We start from the raw sequence: 27,754 nt of genomic DNA, 5'->3' as shown, positions 1-27,754 counted from the left end.
AATGAATGAGATGCAGGATAAAGTTACACATCTTCGATTGTCAAACCAGCATCCCCTCTCTGTTAGCCAATGCTTCTACCCAGAACATAGATGAACAAACAATTAACGGATAATTTGCCAATTTCCTATAAACGTGATTTTAAAGGATATAAAGGGCTACATTTTTCATAAATTATTGGATTTTTAAAAAAAGTTGTGAAGCGTAAGCAATTTCTTGGGTGTTTATATATCAAATCACAACCGTGTAGAGTGTATTTTGCATCCCACACCAGAATCTATTTAGACTGTTTCTCTTTCCCATTCTGGCAAGGCTCTGCCATCTTTATTTCTGTGTCAACTGGCTCAGCTAAGGGATGACCAGCTTAGTTTGATATAACTGCTCTTACGGCCAAACTAAGGGTTTATTTTGGCCAAATCAAAGGACGTAGCAAGCCTGGCTACAGTTGGCCAGCAGAGTGAAGAGTCTTTGTAGGAGAAAGGTCAACTATGAAGATATGCGTGTTGCTACAAAGTTCTTTGGTTCTTGTGAAGCAGAAATGTGATTAGATGGGCCTGATTAGGGTAAGTGTGTGTGTTTTAAATACGTCTCACATTTTAACTTCTGAGTGCTAACTGAGGCAGGAAGGATCATGTGGAGTGCACATACTTTAGTTTTGAGGAAGTGGAGGAAATTTGAGTTTAGAAAAAGCAAACAAACATGCTGAGATGGAATCTGCATGATGAACACAGAATTAAAAACGATGGCTCTCCAAATTCCTAATTTGCGCCCGCTGACATAATTTGTACCTGCCGTCTTTATATGATGTCTTTTTAATGTTTGTATGAAACGGGTGATGCTGAACACCTCCTGTTGACTTCATTGCACCAATTCTGCATACCTTAACAAAAGAAGCCCCCTTTCTCCAATTAAAAGCCCATTAGCCTAATCACCTTGTAAAGAGAAAACCCCCGACTCATTCATTATTGCTCACTTTGTACATTTTATCTGTGCCTTTCATACAGAGAAACGGCTCCACTTCACTCTGAGGGCCCCGAAGCCATTAGCTCTCTGGCATTAATGGAGCTGAAAATGTGTTGACGAATCAAATCATGCATGTGGATAAAAAAATATATAAAAACATAAGTATGAAAATCCCCCTACTTGCTTAAAGGTAGAGGGAGTTCAAGGAAACTATGTAAATGTTAACTAATAAACTTAACAAATATCAGTGAGAGAGATGGTGTTAGTATCTCTTTTTATTGGTCTCTTCTACTTCTGTGGGTCTACATGTGTGAAAAAGTAGTTATCAGTGCTTTGAGTGGAACTTGTAGAGAATTTCTATAACTTACAGCAAAAAATATAATAATTCTTTGCCCTTGTAGATGTCAGAGAAGACTACCGGTAAAAGCAGTTCAATCTACCCAGTTACGTTTTATTCATTGGACTCATAACACACACTCTTACGGTGGATTATATGTGGAATATAGAAAGTTACTTATATCGTTGAACGTCAAAGTGTGTACAAAATATTTGCTTGGCAGGTACAAATTGATATTCCATTGACACAAAACATCCCATGGTGAACAGCAGCATGTTGTACCAGGAAATATTGGATAAAAAATTGTTGTTAAAGAATAAATAATTGGATGTAATTTTATACCTTTATTTAATTGACCCTACTTTCATTTAATGATTAAATGTCTCTACTAATAGGTTGTAGAAGTTATGTATTCATATGTTTTCTATTCCTGCTTATCTGTTGTGAGTATGTTGTGTTAAACTTTAAAAATCTTTACGCGTTCTTTCTGATTCCTCTCCTAACCCATATTAGAGTTATTTATTGTGAGTTAATTACCTTTAAATGACATCAAATGAGATAAAAGTGGCGCCTTCGCTCCATAGTTATTTTCTGCCCAAAATAGATATATCATTGATACAAAGCATATAATCTATGACAATATTGATGGTTGTTCTAAATAGATACTCTACTGATACACTTTGTTAGCTGCGTTTCCATTAACCATGCAATTGTGCAAATTTGAATTACGAATATAAAACACAACAATTTTGAAAAAGAATATTTGGATCAAACTTTTTTGCACTAGGATCAGATGGTTTTATTAAGCATGTCAAAACAGATGTATTTTGCAAAACTGCAAAATACATCCATTTTTGGAAAAACCTCTTTCCAAAAATGGAAAGACAGTTTTTGCATCGAACGATGACTATGATCAACAAGTGGAAGTAAGTACTGATGGAAAAGACGAAGAAGACGACAGGAAGTGGCAGATGACGACAGGGCCTGTTTTTTAATGACTTATCATGTGAACAAACGTATTCACATATAATTTTATTTTGCATTTCTTATTTAATGAAAACACAGCAATTGCAAAATTGTGTTTTTTCTACATTGGCGGAATATTAATAAAGCTATGCGCACATTTGTAATGAAAACGCAGCTACTGTTAATATAGATTGTCTGGACGCTGTTCTGAACCGTATGAATCCCAGCCTGACCGGGACGTCAGGCTGGGATTTGAACCCAACACTTTTGTTGCTTAAAGACAAAAGTCTTGTTGTGTCCAAATGAAATAATCCACCAAAATAATAGTAAATAATTTAAAGTTTCTATGGGTTCTACAAAATCCCCCGAAGCTCTGATGGCTTATTGGCCTTCGCACTGCACAAAATATATGTTGCAATATGTCATACTTTTTCTGTTGGTAAAATTAAGATAGGAAAAAATAGGGGTTCAGCGTATTTCTTCTGGACACTTTGATACATGCAGGGTTTGGGGACTGAAGCACAGATGTTTCAAGTGGAAAACAACAAGCAGGTCCCTGCTCACCTGTCAACAGGCAGGAAATAAAAGTGGATTTTACTGGGAGCCTGTAGACGAAAACAAGAATACTGGCAGTCCAATGAAGTGGAAATAGATAAACAGAAGAAAATCCTCAAAGGCACACACACACACAAACACACACACAATAGATAAACTTGCTATGAAGACTGATAAGATAAACAGGGAGACACAACAGAAGAAGAAGTGATAGGATGGTGGGGTTAACGTGTACACAGCTGATAATGAGACACAGGTGAGAGCAATCAAGACAATCCCAGGAGGTGGAGATGAATCAGGACGTTTCACTGACCAGAGACGATACGCTGTCCAAATAAAACGGAGGCAAAACACTAACAGGCTAGGAATAAAAAGCACCGTGAAAATATAAAAGAGAGACTGAAGCATTAATCAAAAAAAAAAATCTTAAGACTGGAAGAGATTAAAAAGGAATATGTATTTCAAGAGATTCAGTTCTGCTAGATTATAGTCAGAAAACAGGACTATCAGCTGATCGAACGTTGGACTCCATGAGGGTCGAAACGTCAAAATATGAGCACAAATGAGGTTGTTGTGATTTTCTGGCAGGCATTCATACCAGAACCTCGTGATCGCAAAAGCAAAACGTCCTCACAGAATCCAACACATCAGCTCTGTGGCCGTTCCGATGTCTTACACCTCTAAGAGAGATTTTATATTTCTTATAAAGGTCTTTAGGATCCTCTACAGGTTTGGTTCCCAAAGTAAAGCAAACCAAAGCTCCGGTAAATAACAAGGACTTTACTGGTTGTGGCTTCAACCAAAACCTTATAAAGGTATTTTTACCAAATGTGTTATTTGCCTTTAAAACTTGAACAACATCTGACCTTTAGTGTGCAGCCAACAGATGTTGATTTGGCGAACGTTTAGAAAAAAAAGACAACGTAACATGACCAAAAGATTGACAAAAATCATGATTCCGCCACAAAGGATTGATTTATTTCTCTGCTATCACATGAAAGAGTATTTAAAGATGTTCTTACTTGTTGCAGCTTGTTATTCAGACTTCCTCATTGCTTATTGTTCCGTTCTGTGAACTACTTTTCAAACTTTTAAGCCCTGTACGGGACCTGATTTCTACTTTCCTTGCTGTAGTTTGGATGCTCAAAGTCGATATAAACGTCCAACAAGATAACCACGTCGCCACACGTTCTGTGTCTGCTGAAGCAGATTTATTTTTCTTGTTTATCCCTGCAATGGAAGCATAACGTCGTACGGTAATCAGAAGCACGTTGGAAGCATTGGAAGCATAATCTGTCTGCGCCATTAAACCTCGGCTGTCGTCGGTGACACGCGCTGATCAGACCCAAAAGCGTCTGGGTCGCTGTCAAGCAGATGTCTGTGGATAACGTTCATCCCTCAGCTAAAATGTCAGAAACCAGGATCTCTTTGTACTTCTTTAAACTAACACCGTTGACGCGAAGCTCCAGTGGCTTCACCTCAAAACTCCGACTGCTTCTCTTCTGTCACACACACATCCCTTGTCTTGCGACTGAAGAAAACTTTCAGAAGTCGCTGCAGACACTGAAACCTCTGCTGCACTCTGTCAGATTTCAAATGTTGAAACAAAAGACGGAGGTAGGGGTGATAACGCAACAACTTTAACAACTTTTGAAAGAAAAGCACACAGGCCTATGTAAGCACGTTAAAACAGTAAGGAATCAGTTGTGTGATATTTTAGTGCAGTATGAATTTGTGGGTTTTAATAACAGCTGATGGGATGAACAGAAATGTCCCTGCTTGGTGGTGTCTGATTTTCAGATACATAGTTGTGCTAACCCTAGCAACAGTTATAAACATTTGTTCTGGTAATGCTAATTCACTATGATATAGTATTTAGCAGAAGCTAATGCTAAATAGCTAAAAGGCTAACTTAAACCATGCTGATACCCACCATGTGTCTGTTCCATTAACCACAAAACTGCACAAATTGAAATTACTAAAATAAATATATATACGTAAGAAGTTTTTGCGCTATGATGAGGTGGTTTTTCGTCTGTATCAAAATAGATCAAAACACTTTTGACATGACATAACTCCCATGATCAACAGCAGGATGTTACTACTGGTGGAGATGGCAAAGACGACAGGAAGTGTTAGGCAGATGATGGTTTGTTTTTCTTTTTACTGACAATGTGCAGCTAGCTCCATCAGAGCTCTCACAGCATCACATATTCATAAAAAGTTGTGTGTCATTCCAACGTGTTTAATTCATAAAGTTTCTGTAAAATCAGCAACTACATTTTCCCCAAAACGCCACATACACAGCCACTCCCAAGTAGGCGGGGCTTGTCGCTCTGAAGCCTGAATAAGACGCAGGCGTCTTCTCTGATTGGCTGATAGATGATGAATGGCTGAAGTATAAATCCCATAACTGTTTAAATCTGTTGCTGCCATTATTTTTAATGACTTATTGCGTGAATAAGCTTATTCTCATGCTATTTTAATTTCATTTCTTATTTAATGCAAACACCACAATTGTAAAACTGAGTTTTGTTTTGTTTGTTTTTTTTTCCAACACCAGCAGCATACAGACAAACATTTGCTCACATTTGTAACGGAGCCGCAGCCGCAGACTACCTTCCTGCTCGGACTCTTCATCAGGAGCGGGTCGGGCATCGTCTCTTGAATTTCAGTAATCAGTAGACTTGGGCTCGTGCCAGTAAGACTCTTCTAATTTAGACAGTGTGGCGTGTAAGTGACTAACTATGAAGCAGCTAAATGTGTGATCAGATGTGGCGGTGTTTAATTAGGACTACACGGCTCCGTCACAAAGCGCCTGAGAGAGCATAAAGGCTGTGTTGTTGTTGTTGTTTCTGGGCTCCCTGTGGTTGCAGCTCAGTAGAACGGCTCATCATAAAGGAAAGGCTGATTTTATTGCTGTCATTTAGCTACATTAGATTTCTATTCAAGCTCCAACTTTCTCACCGCATTGCAGCAGCAGTCGCAGCGCGTCAGGCCGGCCGGCATCATGAACTCATTTAGGTCTGCCTTCTGCTCCGCTCCGCACATCCATCAAACCAGTGTCAAACTCATTTAGTGAATTAATAATCCCTGTGTTAAAGGGTGTGTGTGTGTGTGTGTGCGTGTGTGTGTGTAAATGTAAGGAATTCCTTTCAGCTAATCACGCAGAATTGCAGCTAGAGTTTCTGTTTGCGTTTTAACTTTCCTACTTTTGCTTCAAATGATTTGAAATTAAGGTTTCATTTACTTTATCTGATTAACTCATTAAAGGCTTTCACTTTGGGTGACACTTCCTGTGAAAGATGCTTGGCGTTTAATCGGATTGCCGTAATTAAATCTATGACCCCGCTCATGTAATATCACACATTATTAGGAGTATAAGTGGCCTAATAAGTACGGGCAATTAATTTTATTTCTGGAAACCTAATGCCTGTAGGACCGTACTTCAGAGATGAAGGGTAAAAAGACTAAGGCATTTGAGAGTTTTTCTCTCAACTTTCAAAAGTGATGTGATCTTCTCATAATTTCACATCAAAACGCTTAAAAATAAAGAACTTATAAAAGTTTAATCAAAATTAATAATTAGATTTGCAAATTTGTCACGTTCAAAGACAATTATTTCTCCTCCCCCAGCTCCAAAGAAGAAAAAAGATCTGTTTAATCTGGTTTAGTTAAAGTCCGGTGCGTTGTGGGAAGTGCGAATGCCTGATCAAACCTGCATACCTCGGTCTCGGTTCTGTTGAAGTGATCTCTGCTGCAGTTCGACCTCATATGGACCAGAGACCGCTCGCTAAAGCAGGAAGCAAACTACAGCGCATAGAATTCTGGGTAAATACAACCAAAACAAAATGTGAGTCTAACATCAGCAGGAGAAATGCCTCGTCGTTTTTTACTAAAGACAAAAGTGAAATCCTACAACTGCTAAAATCTGACGCCACTACATTTTTGTTTACATTTTGTGAAGCAGAAAGTTGCGTTCAATGTTTTTATGCTGTTTCCTTCAGTGGTTCTTGGTGCAGCGCCCCCACAGGCAAGGAGGGGGAACAGGTTGTTCAAAGGTTTTGCAGTTTGACAGCCAGCAAATTGCAAAGTGAAAATGTAACAAATGCTGCAATTTTGGTCCTTAATTAAAATGAGTCTACCTGACCATCAGGTGAGAAAACACCCTAAGATGTACTAAAACTATTTATTTTAGTGTAACTCAACTTGTGCAGTCTCTGTTTACTTTTGAGAAATTTGAGTGAAAAAGAAGTGGCGCAAAGTGAGCTGCAAAATATCACCAACTGTCTTACAGTAAGTTAAGTTAATAAGTGCTATAGAGCATAACAGTGTTGACCAAAACATGCAGATAAAACTTTGTTGCACAGTAGGACAGGAGTGTTACGGGGATCATTTAAAAATTATAATTACAAATACATAATTACAAAGTTGTATTATCAATGTCCATTTTTCATAATAGTGAATAGACATTGTGTTATTAATGTATTATCAATGTCAGATAAGACATTGATAATACAATGTTATTACATGTAGGAATCAGATTCCTAAACGTAATCTGACCCGAAGCTCTAGAGAACATTCAGAATCATCGACTTCATCCATCCTGTCTGTCTGTGAGGCTTTCCACCAAAGGATAGCTGGAGTGTGAGTCTTCTCTCTGGATTGAAAATTAGCCATGTGTCTCATAAGTGGTCCCATGTTAACATTTGAGCTGTAAATCCCAGCTCAGCTCGTGGTGGAGCCTCCGTCTCCCAGTCAATATGTGTGCTGTGTGTGCTCCGCATGTTCAGAGCAGCTTTTGTTATAAATCTCTGTTCTCCTGGGCGTGTGTGTGTGTGTTGTGTGTGTGTGCAGCAGGCCAAAGCTTTGTCGTCTGACAACACACAGACTCCAAACACTCCTGTCATGTCCTCCCAACCAGGACAGGCTCATGGGACCAGTGAGCATCCAGCTCCTTCTTCTCCTTCCTCTGCAGACTCTTGTTTTCTTTATTAGTTTTGCTATAAGAGCAATTAAAAGAATCTAAAAGACAAACGCCCAAGTGAGAAGCAGCAGAGCAAAGCCTCTTCACTTTACTGTCCAGAGACCAGATTTGCAGAAATAAAAGAAATGTTATGTGACATTCAGTTGTTTTTTTTGTTATTATTATTTTACCTCAGCGATGAGGCAGTGAGTTATCTAAATCAAACGTTCTGAGGCTGCATCACTGCTGACACCCTTAATTACCCCTACACTGTAAAAAAAAAAGACTTTACAGTAAAATACTGGCAGAACTTTATCTAATTGTGCGGCAGAATTCTAGCGACCACTGAAATTTACCGTATAAATACACATTTTACCATATTTATTTATATAAATTCAAATTTTATAAATTTTATAAAAGATTTCTAATGAGATTACAAAATTCTTTGTATAAATATAAATTTGGTCTTATAAAATTTGTATTTATACAAATTAGAGACACGTAAATTAGGGATTTTTTCCCCCTTTTTTTCACATTGTACGGCCAAAAAAAATTCACATTCAGAATTTAATGTCTGATTTTTGTGATCTTGTCTGGGAAAAATATTTTATTGCAATTGAAGACAAAGAAACAAACCTTGTAAGACTCAACAACAAAAAACTAACTACGAAACAAATGTTTTAAGCCAATATTGATAATAAAACCACCTCATCCTACCGCAAAAACGTTTTATTGAAAAACAAGTTTTTTCAAAATTGCCATGTTTCCATTAAGCAATTACTGTATATACTGTATATATATAGAAACACAGCTACTAATGATAAAAATCTGTATGAAGGGGTGAAGGTTTAAAAGTCAGGGGTATGTTGGTTTTTTGTAACATTTTTTGTCCCATTCTGTCAAAACATTATGGGGCATAACACACACCATGACGGTATTGCCCCCTCTGACTGGCCACCTGCTGAACTCAGCTTTTATTATTTTAACTCCTGAAAAGTCACCCGGATCCGTTTAGTCGCCTCTGTCTTCAAGCCTGATACTCTCACTATGTTGCTCACCGACTCCAGCCGCCATGTTGGAGAAATGGAGCCATCAGGATGCCACGGCGGCTGAGATGAGTTGAAGGTGAAGCATGGGGGACGTATTATTGACTTAATGGAATGTGAGCGGAAAATGAAGACGGACAAGCCCGTCCTTGTAATGAAAAAAAAAAAGAGGAAAAAAAATTGGGTTATCAGTGAACCCGGCCGGCAGAAAGGCTGGCGTCCCGTCCTGTGTCTGCAGCGCCGCATGTTCGCTGTGGATCTCTTCCTCTCTAATCCACCCTGACCCCAAAGCCCACTTTCACAGGTCAGCTGCCATTTTAGATGGATGGAGCCATCAGCAGCTTCGACCTTTTAGTGGAAATTACAGAGTCCTCGCTGGCTGGTTGACTGCAGGGTTACAGTGTGTGGATGCAAAGCGTTCCACCTTTCTCTTGCTTTTTACTGTAGGTCTCATTCGCAAAAGTCCAACCTCATACAAATTACTTTGTTTGGCATCTTCTTTATTTACTTTATTTAAGGGGTGTGCATAAGACTGACATGATCATAAACATGAACATGAAGGAGTCCTCATGAATGTTTACAACTGTTGTTCTGAAATGTCATTCAGTAAATGACACTTTTAATGGAACTATCTAATAAAAGTGTCATTATTTACCGAATGATACTTTCTGACAACAGTCGTAAACATTTATGAAGACTCTTTCATGTAAATAAATCATTACCATGTGGTTTTACTACCTTTTGTCCCTTTTTAATACTTCCTGGTTTCATTTTTTACGCGCCCTCCATTATTGATTCTGCCCACTGTAGAACTATCTGCTATAAATCCAGTGAACTTTAGTTCAGGGAATGTTGAAGGTCTGAAACATCCGTAAACAGTCGGGTTGAGGTTTTTCTGCATAAGAAGGATCTGCTGTGCCTCCATATCTGTATCTGATAACTGTTTAGTTTTCCTCTAGCCGGAACCTGTTTCTGTTTTGCTGCTCTGCATCCTGACAGTCAGGATGAAGGACTCTTGAAACGATGAACCTTCTCCGCAGTACAGGCCTCGTTTACAGGTAACTGGAAAACTGGAAGAGCAATCAAACCTGGCTTTGATAATATTGTTTATTTTTGCATTCTGAATATTGTTGTTAGGATTCTGTTTCTTAGGTGTCCAGAAGCTTCAAGCCACTCAGGCTGATGGAAACACGTTGAGCGCTAACCACTGAACATGTTTCCATCGGGTCTCTGAGAGATTCCAGCAGCTAACCGTTAGCGTCTCTTTGAAACATATTGAAAAACTAAAACTGCTACAAAAACTAATAAAAACTAAACTGAAACCAATCAATATCACACTAATAATAACTAATAAACACATATTAAAATAAAACATTTTTCTAGTTGTTGTAGTGTTGACAAATTAGTCGCACTTTGTCTCGTTTTCTTTTGTATATTGTGTAGTTTTAAGATTTAGCGCGTCATGTCGACAACATGACAGTAAAACCAAATAGTCATCGTGGGCGAGAAGCTCTTTGCCCTCCAGCAGGACATTGGGTGAGATTCTCGTCCACCATGTCACTTGATGTCACTTTGCACAGTGTCTAATGTCAAAACTTTGTGCAAAAGTTAACCTTCTTGAAAAATGGGTCAGGGTGGCTTTTTTTAGGCCCTGGGAACATCTGCGCCAAGTTCTCATATGAACATGTGAAAGATTTTCCTGCAATATTCAATTACTCCAGATCGAGTTAAAGCGGATCTGCAGCCGTCTCCAAGCTTCACAGACGTCTCTGTTGCGTTTGTTTCCTCCACCATAACAGATTCCCTAGGGAGTTAAAAACCGGGCCGCCTCCACAGGAGACGTGACGGCCAGCTGGGAGTATTGGACAACCCTCTGAGGCTCAGATAAAACCAGAGGGAGAGTTGCATGAAGAACGTGGGAGAAAGGGGGGAGTTTGTGATGCATTAAAATGAATCAGAAGCCGTATCTGTTCATTCCCTGGAGGCGACCGCGCCGCCTGTTTACTTCACTCCTGTCAACCTCCACCTCACACAATCACTCGGTCAGTCTGCCTGATTCTCCCTTTGCTGCCCGCATTTTGAGAGCGAGCAGAAGAAACGCAGAGCAAAAGCTAAGCGCAAGATGCACACGGGGCCGCAAACATAAAACGCAACACAGAGGAAACACAGTGAGGCTGACTGGAGTGAAACCCGTCAGCTCGGCTCCCAACGCGCAGCTGTTTGAGCTTCGCGATGCGACACAAGCCGCGTGGTGAAGATCGTCGTCATCGGCGACGGGCTTAATGTCGGCCGAGTTTGAACTTTCTGTTTAATTAAAAGTCTCGGATTAAAGCATGTACTTTAAAAATGGCTCTAATGTTTGTTTGGGACTTTGTCAAAGAAATGAAATAAATAAATGAAAGCATGTCACTGAGTTTTCTCCTTTTAAGTTTCCCAAACAATAACCAGGATCCAGAAGGCCTGACAGCCTCAAAAAACACAGAAATAAAATGTCACAAGGTCGGTGGAAACATTACAACAGACTGATTGCAGTGATGCCAGTGTGTTTTTCCCCATTTGATTACTGAGGTTATTTCCGCCATTTAAAAAGCACAACATTATTATAAGACAGAAAGTCAGACGTGTTGCTTCAACATCTCATAATTGTGACTTTGATAGTTGAATTTATGACTTCGTATCTCAGGATGATGACTTATTCTTGTAATTATGAATTTTCACAATTATGAATTTAAGACACGTAATTCTAACTTTACAACTCGTATTCACGACTTTGAAATCAGTAATTCTGACTTCCTGTTGGGCTTTAATTTGTTCTCTCCAGGCAGAAATGTAAAAGTGACTGTGACTCTCTGGTTGACAAAAGTGGAATCATTCTGCTGTGAAAATGTGACAGCAATCTTTTTTGAAAATATATAAATAAAAAAATCAGAGCCTTGTAACTCTTGGGCCCTGTCTGATTTCTTCTTTTTGACGAGTATATAAATTTTTTGCTGCCCTGACCGTTTTAAAGTACACAATATCTTTGACTCCACCCTGAAGCTCTACAGGCTTCCGTAGGTCATAGATTATTTTTGCATTTTATTGCAAAACATTTTCACTGTTTTGCAATAAAACAGTGAAAATGTTTTATTTTCACTGTTTTACGAGTGAAACTAAACAAGTGCTCTTGCACTCGTTTAGCAAGTGCAAGAGCACTTGCTAAATGAAGCAAGTGCTCTTGCTTCGTTTAGTCTTGTGAGAGCTGTCAGTCATCACTGTGTTCTGGACACGAGGATAATAATATTAATATTTTTAACCTTATAAAGATATTAAAGTAATTTCCGTTAATTATTCACAGCGCTTCACTTTTTCCACATTTTATGTTACAGGCTGATTCCAAAGTAATTTTTCCTCAAAATTCTGCAACCAAATACTCCAATTATGACAACGTGGAAAAGCCAACGTCTTTCCTCTCTACTATGACTGCTGATAATTAAACATCAACTGATTATGACACTGATTGTGACTTCAGACACCTTCAAAGCGTTTTTCCATTTCCCATTACACAGGATTTATTCTGCAGTCCATCTCCACTGGTGTGGAAGCTTTTTCTCCTGATTGCCTTCTAGTAAAGTTTTCACTGATTGGTCTGTTGGGGGAAAAGTCTTCCTCCTCCAGTTTGGAGTAAGGATGGTTGAATCAGTCATACTTTCAGTCAGACCAGAGGTTTTCAGCTGGTAGTTCAGCAGTGTGGTTTTATTAGTTTTATTTATTGTTATGTTTTTAACTGTTTTAAAGCGTCTTTGTTCCCTAACCCTGAGAAAACATTTCTTTAGGTCATTTTATACATTTATAAATTACTCTAAAAGATACATTTGAACTTTTTGTAAAACTACTTTTACCCACCTCCTTGTTTTTACTACCTTAAGAATACAAAAGAGGTTCTTGCACATTGATTTGACAAAAATTCATAGTGCCATGGTAGAATATGCTGGAAATGCAAGAGAAGGAAAAAATAATTTAACCCTCTTTGAGAAAAATCTAATTCTGCAAACAGTAAAGTTGTAGCCCTATGCTAAGAAATATTAAGACATTTTGGAAAACGTTAGTTAAATTTTCACCTGCTGCAGTTCTCTTTCAGCATTGCATCAAATCAACCAAACCCTTTGAGCAAACCAGTGTTCCCCTCCTCGCCTGTAGGGGCACTGCAACAAGAACCACTGAAGGAAACAAAACAAAACTTTTGAAAAAGACACTCAGCACAACTTCCTTCCTAATGAAATGTAAAGAAAAATGTCAGATTTTATTGTTTTTCTTTTGTTTCTGGTAAAAAAAAAGAAATTAAAAAAATCATGAGCTGTGTTTGCTGCTAGCGTAAGACTTGTTTGTTTGTTTTGGTTGTATTTACCCAGAATGCCCTGTGCTGTAGTCCACTTCCTGCTTTTGGAGTGGCTTCTGGTCCACTTGGTATTCACAAATGGATTCTAACTGCAACAGAGTTCACCACAACCGAACTCAGACCGAGGTTTTTAGGCGGACCAGAGTTTGTTTTGTTTTTTTGGTCTGGATCAGAGTGTGATTGCACATTCTGGTCTTTTTAGAAAAACAAACCAGAGTTTGATCAAAGTGGACTAAGCAGGGTTGGTGAGAACCCATTTGGTCTGTTTTGGAAAATAATGATTTAGTTTCCTACAGACTAGCTCCTCTACAACAGTCGTCAGACGATTTCAGAGATGGCTCACATTATGACAAGTGAAGGTTACCAGACACAAAATACATACGGTTCATGCTTGGGCAGCATCACCGTCGCGTGAAGCTAAATACGAGTCACATGTTCTCATCCTGTCCAACATAATGTTGACGCCACACAACCGCGCTTGGACACTTGTTGCACCTTCCCTCACGCTTCCCTGTGTGTCTTAAAGCAAGGCGTGTTTCATACTTGTCCCTGCGACCATGACTCTGTGCGTGACTGCACGGCAGTGTGTGAGTGATGAATCAGCAGGAGCCACCTGTTCTCCTAGCGCCGCGGCGAATGAGCGGTCTGGCTGGAGCCGGATCCCGCCGAGCCGACACCTGCCAGCCTGTCAGCCCGTCTGCTGATCCGTCCCGTCCTGCAGCGGCCCATCGCCCAGAGGCCACGCTGACAGCGCCGCTAGCTTTAGCTGGGACGCTAACCAAACAGGCTGTCTCACACACACACACACACACACACACACACACACACACCACAAAATATTTTAACATGCTTCCTGTTAATATCTTGCCGAAGGGTGAAACACACAAATATGAAAAATATATTTTGTATGTCAGAACAGGAGGAAAGAAAGGTGTCATGTTGGGTTTGCCACTCACTCAGCTCACAGATACCAGGCAGAACGTTATGTAGGACATAAGCTGTTTAAATGGAGTTTGTCATAAGACATTGTATCACAGTTCTTCTGGATTTCTTCATTTTTATTTTTTCTGTTGCAGTTCCTCCTTCTGTGTATCCTGGACAACTACGGAAAAATATATAAAAAAGTGTTTGTGCAGATCAGTGGTTCTCAATCATCTTAACATTCTGAATGCATTGAGGTTCTGGTTACATCGCTTTTCTGTGCAAACCAGAATTCTGTCACCAAACAACACTTTTAATTTTATTAAAAGTTTTATTGTTTTAAGACTCAAAACATTTTCCAGTTTCATTTTATGAACACAATTTCTAACATTTAGTCAAGACTGCTCAGTCTGTTGGATGCTCTAAAAAGAAAAAGTCAAACTAGTTTCCATTACAGATGTGCGCAAAACTTTGTTAGTATTCTGCTAGTGGAAAAAAAAAACAAGAAAATACAACTTTGCAATCGCTGTGTTTTCATTAAATAATAATAAAAAAAAATAAAATCACACATGAATAAGTTTGTTCATATGAAAAATATGTCACACCATCATCCTCCTAACACCTCCTGTGGTTTTCTTCTTCGTGGTTTCCACCACCAGCAACATCTGGTTGTTCATCATGTGACTTGTGATGCAAAAAAAAAAAAAGTTTCCATTGCAGTTTTGTGAAATAAACCAATTTTGATAATGTCGAAAAAACCACCTCATCCCACCACCAACACTTATTAAAAAACATACTTTTTTTTTTAATTGCCATGTTTCCATTCCATGTTTTTGCTAAGGTCTAAACAAAAACATGTTACTGAGTGAGAAGCAGTAAGAGGATGAAAGTTTTTTTTTTTTTACAATGATCAGCCGACTCCTCCAGAGCTCCTCAACATCACAGTTCACAAAAAGTTGTGTGTCATTTCATCATGTTGAGTCCATGGCTCTTATAAATCCATCCATCCATCCATCCATCCATCCATCCATCCATCCATCCATCCATCCATCCATCCATCTTCTGCACTCTAAAAAGAAAATAGTTGATCCAACTTAATTGAATTGCTTCAATTGGTAACAAGTAATTCAATTAATTTTATCCAACCTAATTTATTAAGTTTGGTTAACTTGACAAATTTAAGTCAGTCTTAATCAATTCATTTACTTTATTCCAAATAAAAAATTTAAATCCATCTTACTTAATTTTATAGAAAGTCAACTCAAAATTTTAAGTTGTTCCAACTTAAAAAACTAAACTACCCCAAATTAAATTATCACTCACATTTTACTTAAAATATAGCTTGCATTTAAATCATTTTAAAAGTTTTTTTAGCATGTTATTTTAGTTTTTAAAATAGGAGTAAAATACCTTCATGCTACTCAGAAATTCCACTCAGTTAAAATAATAAATCTACACAAATGGAACATTTTAAATTTTATTGTGAAAACATCACAAACTTACAGGTTTTTCACAAAATATTATGCATTAAACATGCTACACAAATCTTTTGAAACTTCATAAGGGATATTACATTTCAGCGACCTGCTAGATCAGAGGTACCCAAGTCCAGTTCTGGAGAGCCATCATCTTGCAACTTTCAGATGCATCCCATCTCCAATACATCTGAATCAAATGAACTGCTCATTACAACGCCTCTGCTGAGCTGAATGTCTGCTGGTGTGTAAATTCAGAAATTAGCTTCAGGTGGTATTGAAATAGGGTCCATCTGAAAGTTGCACAATGGTAGCTCTCCTGGACAAGACTTGGACACCCCTGTGTGAGGTTGTAGAATACACAAGTATTCCTCAGGAAATTTTTTTTGCTTTTTTAGATTTAACACAAGTCCTCCTAAAAAAGAAAATCCACACTCTTAAACCGTAACATTTGCTGAGAACATGTTTTTGACATAAAATATGATGACACTAGTGACTATTTTTACACTGAAAACAAGAGCAATACCCAAAAAATATTTAGGCAAGTTTTCAAACAAAGATGTGGTGTAATAGCTGCCTAGTTTAAACCAAGTCCGTTAATTTAACTGACACCAGAAAAGAACAGAATAGTAAACATTATGATCTAGATCCATTCAACCTCCTTCAAAAAACACTGAACAAATCTGTTGATTCAAATTTTTAAAAAAAATGCAAAAAGAAAATTCTGTGAAAATGTCCACAAACTGCAGCAGCCTACTACTTTCCTACTTTAATTTTTCCCCCTTAACTTGTATTTTTTCCCCACACAAAACCAAAGAGATGAACCATGTAACTTTATGAAATGTCAAAAACAAAAAAGACCTACTCCCAAAATGATAATGTTCATCACAACCTCATCAGTAAACATCCTCCAGAAATACCGGTCAATTGTTATCCAGTAAACTCTGTATTACTTGTGGCTTTAATATGAACAATGTCCCAAAAGAAGTTCACAAAGTGCAGTTCCTTGAGGTGTTAAGCTTCCAAAACATGGCGTTCTTCTGTCCAAACAAAGAAGACTGAAGATCTTCTGTCCTGTTGCACAACATGCCAGTGTCTTTACTGTGAGGTCTGAAGTCTTCCAAACAAATTTTGAACTTTGGGAGACATCTTGTGCTGCTCAAGCTGCATGAAGATTTTTTGGAACACTTCAAATGTGAAGCGCAGAGCCTTTGGATAAGCCAAGTTAAGGGAATATATCAAACCCAGAAGCAGGGCACATGCTGAGGCAACTGAAGTCAGGTTCTGCAACACCTCCACTCCCTCAATGACGATGCCAATGTCTTCTGGGGGTTCTTTCAATCCCTCTCCCTCCTTCCGAATCACAAACACTGCCATGGTGAGTTGTTTGAGTTCCATCTGGGCATCATCTCCGCTGCTGCCCTGTAGTGAGTTAAAATTTGAACACTGTAATTAATCTCTCACTACAGAATTTGGAAAATAAAAGCCTTGTAAATGTAAGCACCAAGTATAAGATGTACAGCTTGTGAATTGAAGAGTGGTTTACGGCATTTGAAATATCCTTGATAAATTTTCCAAGTTCAAAGTTGCTTTACAAATTGAATAACTCAAAGGGTGATTTTTAATGTTTTTGAAAAGATAATACATGTATATAGCTTTATATATGTTCCATCATATTACAGGCTTTAGCTTAAAAACCAATTTCTTAGATTTTATATCAAAGCAGAATACTGATCCAGCCAATGGTCATCTTAGGGTGGAACTCAATACAAAATGCATATTTGTGTTGCTTGTCAGATATTTTGGAGCTGGTATCAAAATACCATGACTCTAAAACATATTCTTATTAACTTGTTTGGCATATTGGTAAACAAGAAATGAAGTTGATGTGCTCTGCTGAACAGCAAATTCACCATTTCTGGATTTAAGCAGGATACAGCCATGTTAAATTTACATTTCTGACACCAAATCTGCCCCACTTTTTCAAACAGATGTTCACATTTAGAAAAGCCAGTCCATAAATCATTTAAGAAGGTAAAAACAACTGACATTGAATTTGTCCATTTGCTTGAATGGGATGAGATGCAACTTTAAACCTTTAAAAACTTACACAGTATTCCTTAATAAGGTCTTTTGCATCCTCTCCAAGAAAGGTGACGAGCCCTTTCAGAACACATTCTCTTCGAATCCCAATGTCTTCAACCTGGAGAAAAGTTATCGTTATCAATATTTCATATCTGAAGAGATTCATGACATAACTAATATATTTGGGCTGTTCACAATAGCAAAGACCTATCAGATGCCATAATGTACAGCCCACAAGTCCACTGTGTTTTAATGCTGCACTTCAAAATTATTCATAGTCCACCTCTGCCACATTTTATCCTTCACATCTCAATTTGTGAAACTAGACTGTATTGTTAAGGTTAAGGCTTTTTCTTAGCACAATCTACCAGAGCTAGTGAATATCATTTTCCATTAAAGAGATCTCTTACAGCATAGAATTGATACAAGTTTAACATTTAAAAATGTTAAAATTTAAAAGCAATAGATGCTCAAAAATTTGGCTAAATTGCACCGGTTTCTGGCAAGTTGGATAGAAAGGTGTATTTTATTGAATTCATGAATAAACCAGAATACAAACTTACTATAACAACTAAATGCAGCAGAAATACATGACAGGCAAACTTGCTTTTCTTCAAATGATATCAACTTTGCACAGAAAGTGTATCAAGTATTATAATTAAAACAAAGTCTGAAAGTAACTAATCACTTTAAGTTCTTTGTTTTAAATGGAAAAAGGTAAATGGCCATAGCTTATTTCACTGTGTCCATATTGATGATATGCATACCTCATCATAAGTTCTCATGATGCCAGCCATTTTTGCACGTGTTGCTCCTCCTTTGGCCTGGATGACTTTAATCAGCTGACTTGAGTGCCTGTCCAACTGGGCCAAGAACGTCTGCTCAAGGGGAAGAGCCATGAGCCTCTGGAACTCCGCATTAATCTGTGAAACAAAAAAAAAAATTACTATGTTAAAAAAAATTACTTAAAGTAAATACTCAATCATTCCCAAAGTCCAAGTTCAAAAACCTTGACATTTAATTTCAATCTGCATTACTACCTCTTTCTGTTGGAACAGAGCAGGCCATCTGTCCTTGAAATCCTCTATACCAGGTTCTTCATTCACCACCTCCTGACGCCTGTAGGCAAAGGTACGAGCCATTTTCTCCGCAATGACCCTGTCATTGTTCCTCCTTTTGAGTGCTGCCAAGAGTTCAATTCTCTCTTTTTCCATGCTTTCTTGTGTTTCTCCCAATGGAAAGGATGGATAAAAGTTGGCTTCAGCTCGTCTTGGCTTCTTTATTTTTGCAGCAGGAGAAACAGAAATACTAGCTTTGGATTTAAGAGAGTTTACAGACAACTCTGGACATCCTTGTGATTTGAGTAGAGTCCTGTAGTTTCCCATTTTGTACTTCAGCCTTTGCTTCCAACCGTAGCAACCATTGAATGAACCGGGCTCTTTTAAACACGGATGTTTTTTAACCAAGGCCTCTGCAACTACACAGAACTGTGCATCCTCTGGGTAGGCTCTGTATCTGTAGATCTCTTCTACTAATCTATTTAGGATGTCAGTCTTCATTCGGGAGGTGACTGTCAACATTTTGTTGTTTGCTTGATACTCAGAATTCCCCTTCTCTAGCTGACGTTCAGTGTCATATGAAAATATGGGAATGGGAAAGTTGGCTGGCCATTGTTGTGTTCGCGATGACAAGGGTTCAGGGGAGGAGAGGATTATAGTGTCATTTGAGGCTAAAGAACTGCTGTCGTCAGAGTGAACTGTAGAACAAGATGGAGCTGTTTCAATGACATCAACAAAAGTTTGAATGGCTTTTTCTTGAATCACCTTGACTGTTCCCAAGTCCTCCAGGTCAGAAGTTGAGCTGAGGTTGAAGAAGTCATTACCAAAGTCTTTGTCCATATATTGCAATCTGACATTGGTCTTTAAACCAAAGGTATCCTTCACCTTGCTGAGAAGCTCATCCAGAGAGTCTGGTATGCCATCTGGAAGAGTCAGTTTTTCAGTGTTGCTCTCTCCTAGAATCACCTTCAGTCTTGCAGGTTTTGAACTTGCCATGACAATCTGAGAAAAGGGTACATACAGAGTTAAGCAATGCTGGTCGCTATTTAAAGTCATTACAAAATATTTTATATACATTATTAGTCAAATGTTTGGACATTTGCTTGTAGAGGGCCAAAAAAATATTAAGGTAGTTATTAAAATATTACTGTATTTTAAGTTCAGCCATACAAACACAAAAGTCTTTTGTACCACGCATTTAATTTTTTGTACAATCTTGTATTACCTCACCCTTAAACGTGAATATATCTTTTCACAGTAACAAGACGTATTCCTCTAATTCTGTAGTCTTCCAGCGGGTATACATCTGTTAGGTCTTGTAGCTCAACCAGTTTCAGTTCTTTGTCTGATGTTTTCAGCTCATAAGATCTGTAATGCTCAACATACCACCCCTCAAGTTTTCTGACCAGAAAGAATAACTGGTTTGCCAGGATCACCATTTGGATTATTTCAATGAACTCTGGTAATCCTCCTAATGAGCCATGGATCAAGATCATCCCGCATCTGTACTTCAGTCCATTAAATGTTGCACTTTTAGTCATGCACACTGTGGCCAGATTTGAAAACTTCTGTTTTAGAGCATTTACTATTCCCTTGTCGAGAACATCAGTTGTTACTGTGGAAACATTTGTAACTTCCAAAAGAGGTTTAGGAAAACCAGATAAATGCAAATGATGTGCCATCTGATACTGGTGTCTCTCTGCAAGGGAACAGAGGACATTTTTAAAGCACTTGATATTTCGTGCAACTCTTTTAAAAAAGCTATGCTTAGCTTCAAAGCGCATGGACCATAAGGCTACTAAAGGACCAAATTGGCGAATCAAGTGCGGGTAATGTTCCAAGAAATTGTGTTTTGGTTTAAGGTCACAATTAGGAAAAACCTCCTGGAATTGTGTTCTGTGCTCTAAGATCTTAAAGTCAAGGTAAGCAATAGAGTCCTCTGTGTGAATAGGACAGACCACAAGATCAACAATGTCCCTTAAGTCTGTTAAGATCTGCCAAGCTGGCTCTTCATGTTGCACTCTGTGTCCAATCAACAAAGGTAAAAATCTGATCAAACTCCAATTCTCATGTGCATTACCCCCAACACTTTTTTTGGCTTCAAAATTGAGAGCAATTGGATGAGGTCGATTAGTTTTATCAGTCCCCTTAAAATTGAAAGATGCTATTGCGTCATTCAGTGATACCAATGTGAAATATTTTTTCTTAATCAAAACACCCAGACACAAAGCTAATTCAAAAGGAACAACTCCTTCAAAAAGGTCATGCACAATGTCTGGAGGAAGACCTGTGGTAATGTCAAAATACAATAAATGTGATAAAATGGAAGTTGATTTGACACCCTGATAACTTGGCAATTCACGTTCCTGAAGAATTTTTAAGTGATCTGCATGAATGCTTTTCGTTCTCAGGGTAAATGCACCACTTCTAACCTCTGTAGTTTGAATGTCTGTTTTAACTGCCAAACAAAACCTACATATGTATGACCCTGTGAAGTTCTCTACAAAGCCACCAAGACTGTGGGCAGCAAGATTATCTGCAACCACGCACTGAACTGTGCCTTTTACAGCTCTACCCAACTTTGACACAAAGACCCCTTCTTGTTCCAAAATCACAAGCTCATTAAGTAAAGGTTCTAAAACCTTCTCGTAACCATAGCACTTCAAATCATTAGTTTTGATTAAAGCAGCCAGGTAAATGGAAGACAAGTTAGAATTACACCCCTGTGGCAAATTACCAAGAATCCAGTATAAGCCACAAATTTTATGTTTCCGTTTAGATGTACCGAGAGGGTTGCATATTTCAAAATCATCAATATACAATATTAATGAAATGCTCTCCTCCTTACACAAAAGCTCATTTTCACTAAAAAATGACCCGTCATAGAAAGACCTATATGTATGAACACTACTTCTTTGTAGTAGTTTATTCACACAATTTAAATTATCAGTCTGATCCAAGATAACCTCACAGTCAAGAACTTGCTGCAAAGACTTTAGGATTGATACATACTGGAATGACTTATTATTTTTTTTATCAAGAATATATTCTTCAGGTTCTACCACTTTAAAATGTCTTTTATAGAATTGTTTTCGTCTCCAAGCACTAGAAAGGGAGCCTTTATCTCCTATTGCTTTGTTTACAGGGTTTGTTTCACAGAGGGCCCTGGCAAGTTTTTCAATAACTGACTGGTCAAACTGGCAAAGGTGATCATGTAGTATTTGGGTTACAGTTCTGCATGTAACTGGCAGGGACAAAGAACCAATTAAATAGTTTAACTCCTGCAATAGTTCATCAATAGCTGCATTTGACACAAGAAAACTGCTTTCTAACTTTAGAAGAACTGATGCAAGTTTAAGTTCAATATCTCTCTGTAAGTTTTCAGAATCAGTCTCATTAAATGTGTGATCTTGATTAGCTTGTGCAGTACTGTCTTGATCAAAAATATCAGTACCAGAACTAACACACAATTCTTCACCACAGTCTAATTGTTTTTTTTCAGTAATCCCAGTCTTAAATGTATTGCTAATGTCAGAATGTTTTCTGTATTTATGACTTTTGTAGTTCTCGTAAATATTTGTTTGATAAACACAGTCCTGAAACACACACGTGACAGTTTCCTTGTTCTTGAGATGTTGAAATATATGTTGAAAAAAATCTCTCTCAGTGGAAAGTTGATTAAAATCACAAATGGGGCATTTGAATCTGGTTAAGTCTTTGGTAACTGTTTGTTTGACTGGATGATTTCTTGATAAATGGCTCAGTAAAGCATTCCAGGTCTTGAATCTACATGCACAACTTAAATATGAGCATGGATACGAATAACCCCGTCCATAATGCCTGTGGTCTAGTTTGTAGTGCTTGAGCAATTCAGATCTTCTGGAAAACACCCTCTTGCAGTCTTTGCATCTCCACATTAAGTGCAACACTAGAAGGACAAGAGAGGAACTTTGTTACCTATATGTTGCCAAATCTGAAGGCAAGGAAGATGAAACAAATATGGAGGCAAGAGTCAATTTTGAATACTGTGACAACCCTAGCCCCATGCAATACTTTAGATGATTGTTTTACTGCTTGGTAAAATATAGATTCAGAATGGATTTGTTACCATAACTATTTCACTGTTTTTAATACCATACTGAAAACACTCTATATTAATCAATGTCATATTGTTAGTATTGCAAGGAATTTTTTTAATGCACAAATACACATTTCTTAAATTGCCCTTCTCAGTTGCATATTCCTTAGGATGGGAGTAAGCTTTTTTTAATGACTCCACAGTATTTTTAGGTTGTAATTTTAAATTTTTTGTGTGCATATATATCCACAAATATATATGCATGTCTGTTTGTGTGAATAAATTGCCTGTCACTTTCTGCTGTTGCACTGGAAATTTCCCACTGAAGGACAATAAATGTCATTTCTATTCTTATTTTATATCTGTCCACTATTTAGTGTTAAAAATTACAGTAACTTTAGTTATTGGTGGGAAAAAATGCTTATTTGACTATAATCAGTTCTCCACTGCAAGGGCAGCTTCCCTCTCCCCAGCCACCTCCCCACTTGTGTGAATCCTGAAGACTTTGCATTTTAGAGCACACATATTTCATATTATCAAAATAGCATATTCATTTTGCATTTAACTTTTTTTTCTAAAATTAGAAGCTTGATGATATTACATGAATCCTTTATGAAGAAAATATGGCTCACCTTATGTGGTTTGATGATTCTTGGTTCTAGGCCTGGAAAGAGAAGTGGGTAAAAGAAGTTAATACAACAGGGTTCTAGCCAGAAATGCTAATGCCTGAAATTTTCATTTGATCTTAATTTTTCTTCTTTCTTTTCCTCGCGTTCATGCCGGTTGTCATTTCGATTTCTGTAGCCGGTGAAATCAAGGGCGCGGACGACCATAGGGAGATCAAACATGCACATTGTGAACTGTCCGTGCGCTGTGGCAGATTGCAAATTGCAGAGAAATAATACAGGGCAAGAAGCGATCTAGCCGGGGCGGAGTCTGTGGGGCAGGCTACTAAATGCAGAGCTCCGAAAGTGAAGCTGTGAAATCCTCAGCCCAGCCCGAGGGCGTCTAAGCCCGGCCCAGTGCCTGGGGATCAACGGCTAGCTAGAACACTCCGCAATGTTCCTACAGACACAATTTGCTTTTTTAAGAGAAATGACACCTGATGGATTCTTAGCGCTGTCAGGATATTATGCGTTTTATATTATGTCGCCAGTAAGCAGCATGAGAAAACTGGAAAAAATGGCTTCACCGGCTGCAGCTAACAGTGATTAGCACAGTGGAGTTGCATCACATTAAATTAGTTTTGCACAGAACACCCCCACCTCTGTAATTTCAAGTTAGGTTTTTTAGCGTAAAAGTACACATACAAAATAAACATTCAGTCTGACTCAGAGTAGTTATGTTAAAACATGTTGAGATTTGAACCGCCGAACAGCGCGGCTAATTACAATTAGCAAATGTGTTAAGAGCAAATAACTGATGACACTTCGACGTTAAACACAGTTCAATGTTTCAAATTTAAGTTAGAAAAAGTTTTAAATATTTTTACACCGTTTATTTAATGTTTGGTTATGGTGGGGCAGCATACTTACTGTTTTATCTGAATCTCGTCGACAGTCAATGCTCAGAAGAAATGGCGGTCGGTACCAGAGATGCAGGATCTGCCCCGGGCGGAGCTTACGTAATGACGTCAGACGTAAAGCTGCATTAAACTTAATTGTTTCACTTCGACTCAAATTAAAAAGTTCGTTTGAGATAAAATGCGTGATTGTTAAGTTAATTGAACTCATGAAAGCAAGTTGTCATAACTAAAGTAAAAGAATTAAGTCAGGTTAATGTAAATAAGTCCATAACATGAACTACAGCCCAAATACACTTTTTAGAGTGTGCTTATCCGGGGTCGGGTCGTGGGGGTAGCAGCTTCAGGAGGGAGGTCCAGACTTCCCTCTCCCCAGCCACTTCTTCCAGCTCTTCCAGGGGAATCCCGAAGCATTCCCAGGCCAGCTGAGAGACATAGTCCCTCCAGCGTGTCCTGGGTCTGTCCCAGGGCCTCCTCCCATCAACCACACTGCTGGTTGATGGGAGTGATTTTAATTTCATTTGTTATTTACTACAAAAACCACAGTTGTAAACATGTTGTTTTTTTACATTAGCAGAATATCCACAGAGATTTGATCACATTTGAAATGTAAACACAGCTACTGGTTAGTATTGAAAATGTTATTTTAGTAGCACAATATGGCTGCCAGACAAACAGCTGGGTAAAAGATGCTTTCTTTCCCTAATTATGAGCAGTTCTGTATCTCTTGACACCACATTTTACTGTAAAATATCTCACTGTGTAGATTTTTGTTTTAGCGTTTTAATGAATAAAATGGAGAGGAATACTTTGTGTTTGACTTGTATTGTTAAATGGAGTTAGCAGCCAAGCAATTATAAATCCCACTGGTTCCCCTATTTCAAGCTACAACTCTTAATATCAATATTACACGATTTACTAACGTTCTACTTAAAGATATTGATGTACTTTGTTGATTAAATAAGTTGGAAAGTGGTGTTTTCTCATTTCAGCATATGAATGTTAATGTCAAGCTTTCTTTGAGCCACATTTAGGACTAACTGATGTAGAAAACCTGCAGCATTGACTTGGTTTTTGCTGAGTTTCAGCAGAGCTTCATGGCCGCGTCCTGAAAGGCTGCAGCAGGAGTGAAGGTGGAGCTGCCAGGTGATGTATGTTGACAGCAGCAGTGGTGATGCAGTAAATTACATTGTGAGTGGTGTGACAGCTGAAGTGTAGACCGGGGAAAAAAACGTCTGAGAGCTTTTATAGGCCTCGTCTTTCAGAAGGATATGTTGGTAGCGGTAAAGGTTTTGTGGTATGAGGGTGCTGCTATTGTTTTGTTTTTTTTCCCCCCCTTCACCCGATTTTACTTTTGCCTAAATGAAACTGGACAACAAATCTCAGATACCTCAGGGCTCTTCTGTCAGCCATGGCTTAAAAGTTTAACAGCAGAAGTGAGTGTGAGTGGGTTTGGCTCAAATGAATGTCTCGACAGATTGAGTGATGTACCTCTCTGGTTGTGTCATGCATCATCCATGGATGGCAAGATTTAACTGATTTACTACGTTCCTATGTCCAAAACCCACACCTGCTCAAAGATTAGCTGTCATGATCCCCAGCAGCCCCGTTACGTCTGCAGGACAATGAAATATGGCGTCACTGGAGTCTCACAGCACAAATAAGAACGGCTACTGTTACTTTTCTTTTTCGCTAAAATGCAGCGTTGATCTGTTTCGTTCCCACATAAAAATGTGTTGGGTTTTTTTTACTCTAATTTTGAATGTGGGGACCATTCTGGGTGGTGTAAAACTTTTAAACGATTTTGATTTCATTTTAAGAGCTTTGATATAAGACAGGCGTGTCAAAGTCATTTTTGTTGTGGGCCAAATCAAGATCTGAAATGTTCTTTAAGGGCCAGTTGTGCAACAATATATTGATAACACCTGCTCACCAAACTGTTAAAATATCAATGAATTCTTAAAATTTAACAACATTATTGAACAAATTTTCAGTCCCTCTGGGATTTCAGGATGCAATAAAAATCAAAGTGTTGGAATTATTTGCAATATTTGCGCTTATTTATGACAGGAAATGCGACTTTTTATTACTCGCTGTACAGCTCAAGGATTATAATCTGACATCAATGAAAGCTGAGGCAGCTTTACTTGTAACAACGTTTTGACAATTTTGAGAAAAATCTGCAATAAACATCTAATTATTAGCAGAAAAAGTGCGGTGATTTGTTGGTTCTGCGTGAATATCCATGATAATTTTCAAGAAAATGGAGGGATTGATTGACTGATATAATTTGGCAGTAAACAGATAAAAACTGGATTGATTTGATTGAAAACATAATATTTATGCTCACTTAATGTTTAGTCTAGAATCTACGGGGCCAAGTAAAAAGCTACAGAGGGCCAGATTTGGCCCACGGGCCTTGAGTTTGACACTTGCGATATATGAGAACATAAGAACCTTGAAAGTATTTTTCATAGCCTTCTTTCTATCAGCAGAAGTGAAACAATGTTTTATGTAAATTATTACAGAGTGAAGCATCTTAAAGCTGCAGTTAGTGGTGTTAGAGTATGGTTAGTATATTGTGTATTGCTCGTTGTCACCGATCGTTTTTTGTGGTGTTCATCAGGGTGTCTGGTTTGGGAACCTCGTCTTTAATGAGAGACGTCAGGATTGAATTCCTCCTGTTTTTCACTTTATTCACTCGATTTAACAAACAAATTCCATAATCAGCTTACAAACACATTTAGATCATGACTGCAGGATCATTTTGAGTGAATCAGGTCTCTGAAGAGGCTATTATAAAGGGATCCGGGAACATACAGTTTCATAAATTTTTCATATAATAAACCGTAGGTGGACAGACGGATTTGCGTTTTGTCTGCAGTAATATGTGTTCAGCTTCAGTCTGTTGTGGGAAAGAAAGAGCTGAACCAAAAAGCAAATGTATGAGATAAAACAATTAATGAATTTCATGCAAAACTAATATGCACTAGTGGTCAGCTGATTGTTTGGAGCCACCTACTGGTATATTGACGTAACTGCTTGCCAGGGATCCTTTCCCCACAAAACAGGAGGTAGGAGCTGGTGAAGCTGCTCTGTATTTTACGCTGCTTAAAGTCATATTTTGATAAGCTATAAATTCTCTTATGGATATATATGATCTGTTGGCATAATTTGTGATGATTTTCTGTGCTTGTGCCGGACAAAAAAAAAAGAAAATACTTCACAAAACAAGACTTAACAAAGGCTAACCACTTGTTACTCATGATTGTGACTGTAGTTTTTGTTTTTCTGCCCTGCACAGACTGTTGCATACAGATGTCTCTCTTACACACACACACACACGCACACACACACGCACACACACACACACACACACACACACACACACACACACACACACACA

The 27,754-nt window shown here is 38.2% G+C and overlaps 1 protein-coding gene across 6 annotated transcripts; it reads right to left on the bottom strand.

Annotated features, from left to right (window-relative positions):
* Window positions 1–15,625: 15,625 nt before the first annotated feature.
* Window positions 15,626–23,825, bottom strand: LOC111606859. 6 transcript variants are annotated; one of them, XM_023328215.1, is made up of 6 exons: window positions 23,459–23,825; window positions 19,634–19,750; window positions 18,731–19,550; window positions 18,458–18,613; window positions 17,716–17,808; window positions 15,626–17,027 (listed from the first exon to the last, which is right to left on the bottom strand). In XM_023328215.1, exons 2-6 carry the CDS (start codon window positions 19,669–19,671, stop codon window positions 16,704–16,706), a joined length of 1,431 nt encoding a protein of 476 aa, XP_023183983.1. In that variant the 5' UTR covers window positions 19,672–19,750; window positions 23,459–23,825; the 3' UTR covers window positions 15,626–16,703. The 6 variants fall into 6 exon arrangements, with proteins under 6 accessions (XP_023183983.1, XP_023183984.1, XP_023183981.1 ...); XM_023328216.1 differs by lacking the exon at window positions 23,459–23,825 and adding an exon at window positions 19,979–20,572; XM_023328213.1 differs by having other exon boundaries at window positions 18,731–19,750.
* Window positions 23,826–27,754: the final 3,929 nt, after the last annotated feature.

The sequence above is a fragment of the Xiphophorus maculatus genome, chromosome 23 (assembly GCF_002775205.1).
Source record: "Xiphophorus maculatus strain JP 163 A chromosome 23, X_maculatus-5.0-male, whole genome shotgun sequence".
In the NCBI taxonomy this organism is placed as follows: domain Eukaryota; kingdom Metazoa; phylum Chordata; class Actinopteri; order Cyprinodontiformes; family Poeciliidae; genus Xiphophorus; species Xiphophorus maculatus.
This window is presented reverse-complemented; position numbering and strand designations above follow the sequence as displayed.

Bases quoted from the DNA above. Each gene is read 5' to 3' on its own strand.
- LOC111606859 (XM_023328212.1), bottom strand. From the start codon at position 19,825: ATGTATATAAAATATTTTGTAATGACTTTAAATAGCGACCAGCATTGC. The intron at 18,614-18,730 runs GTAGTAATGCAG...TTTGTTTCACAG, and splicing joins CTCTGTTCCAACAGAAAGAG to ATTAATGCGGAGTTCCAGAG. The intron at 17,028-17,715 runs GTAAGTTTTTAA...AACTCACTACAG, and splicing joins ACCTTATTAAGGAATACTGT to GGCAGCAGCGGAGATGATGC.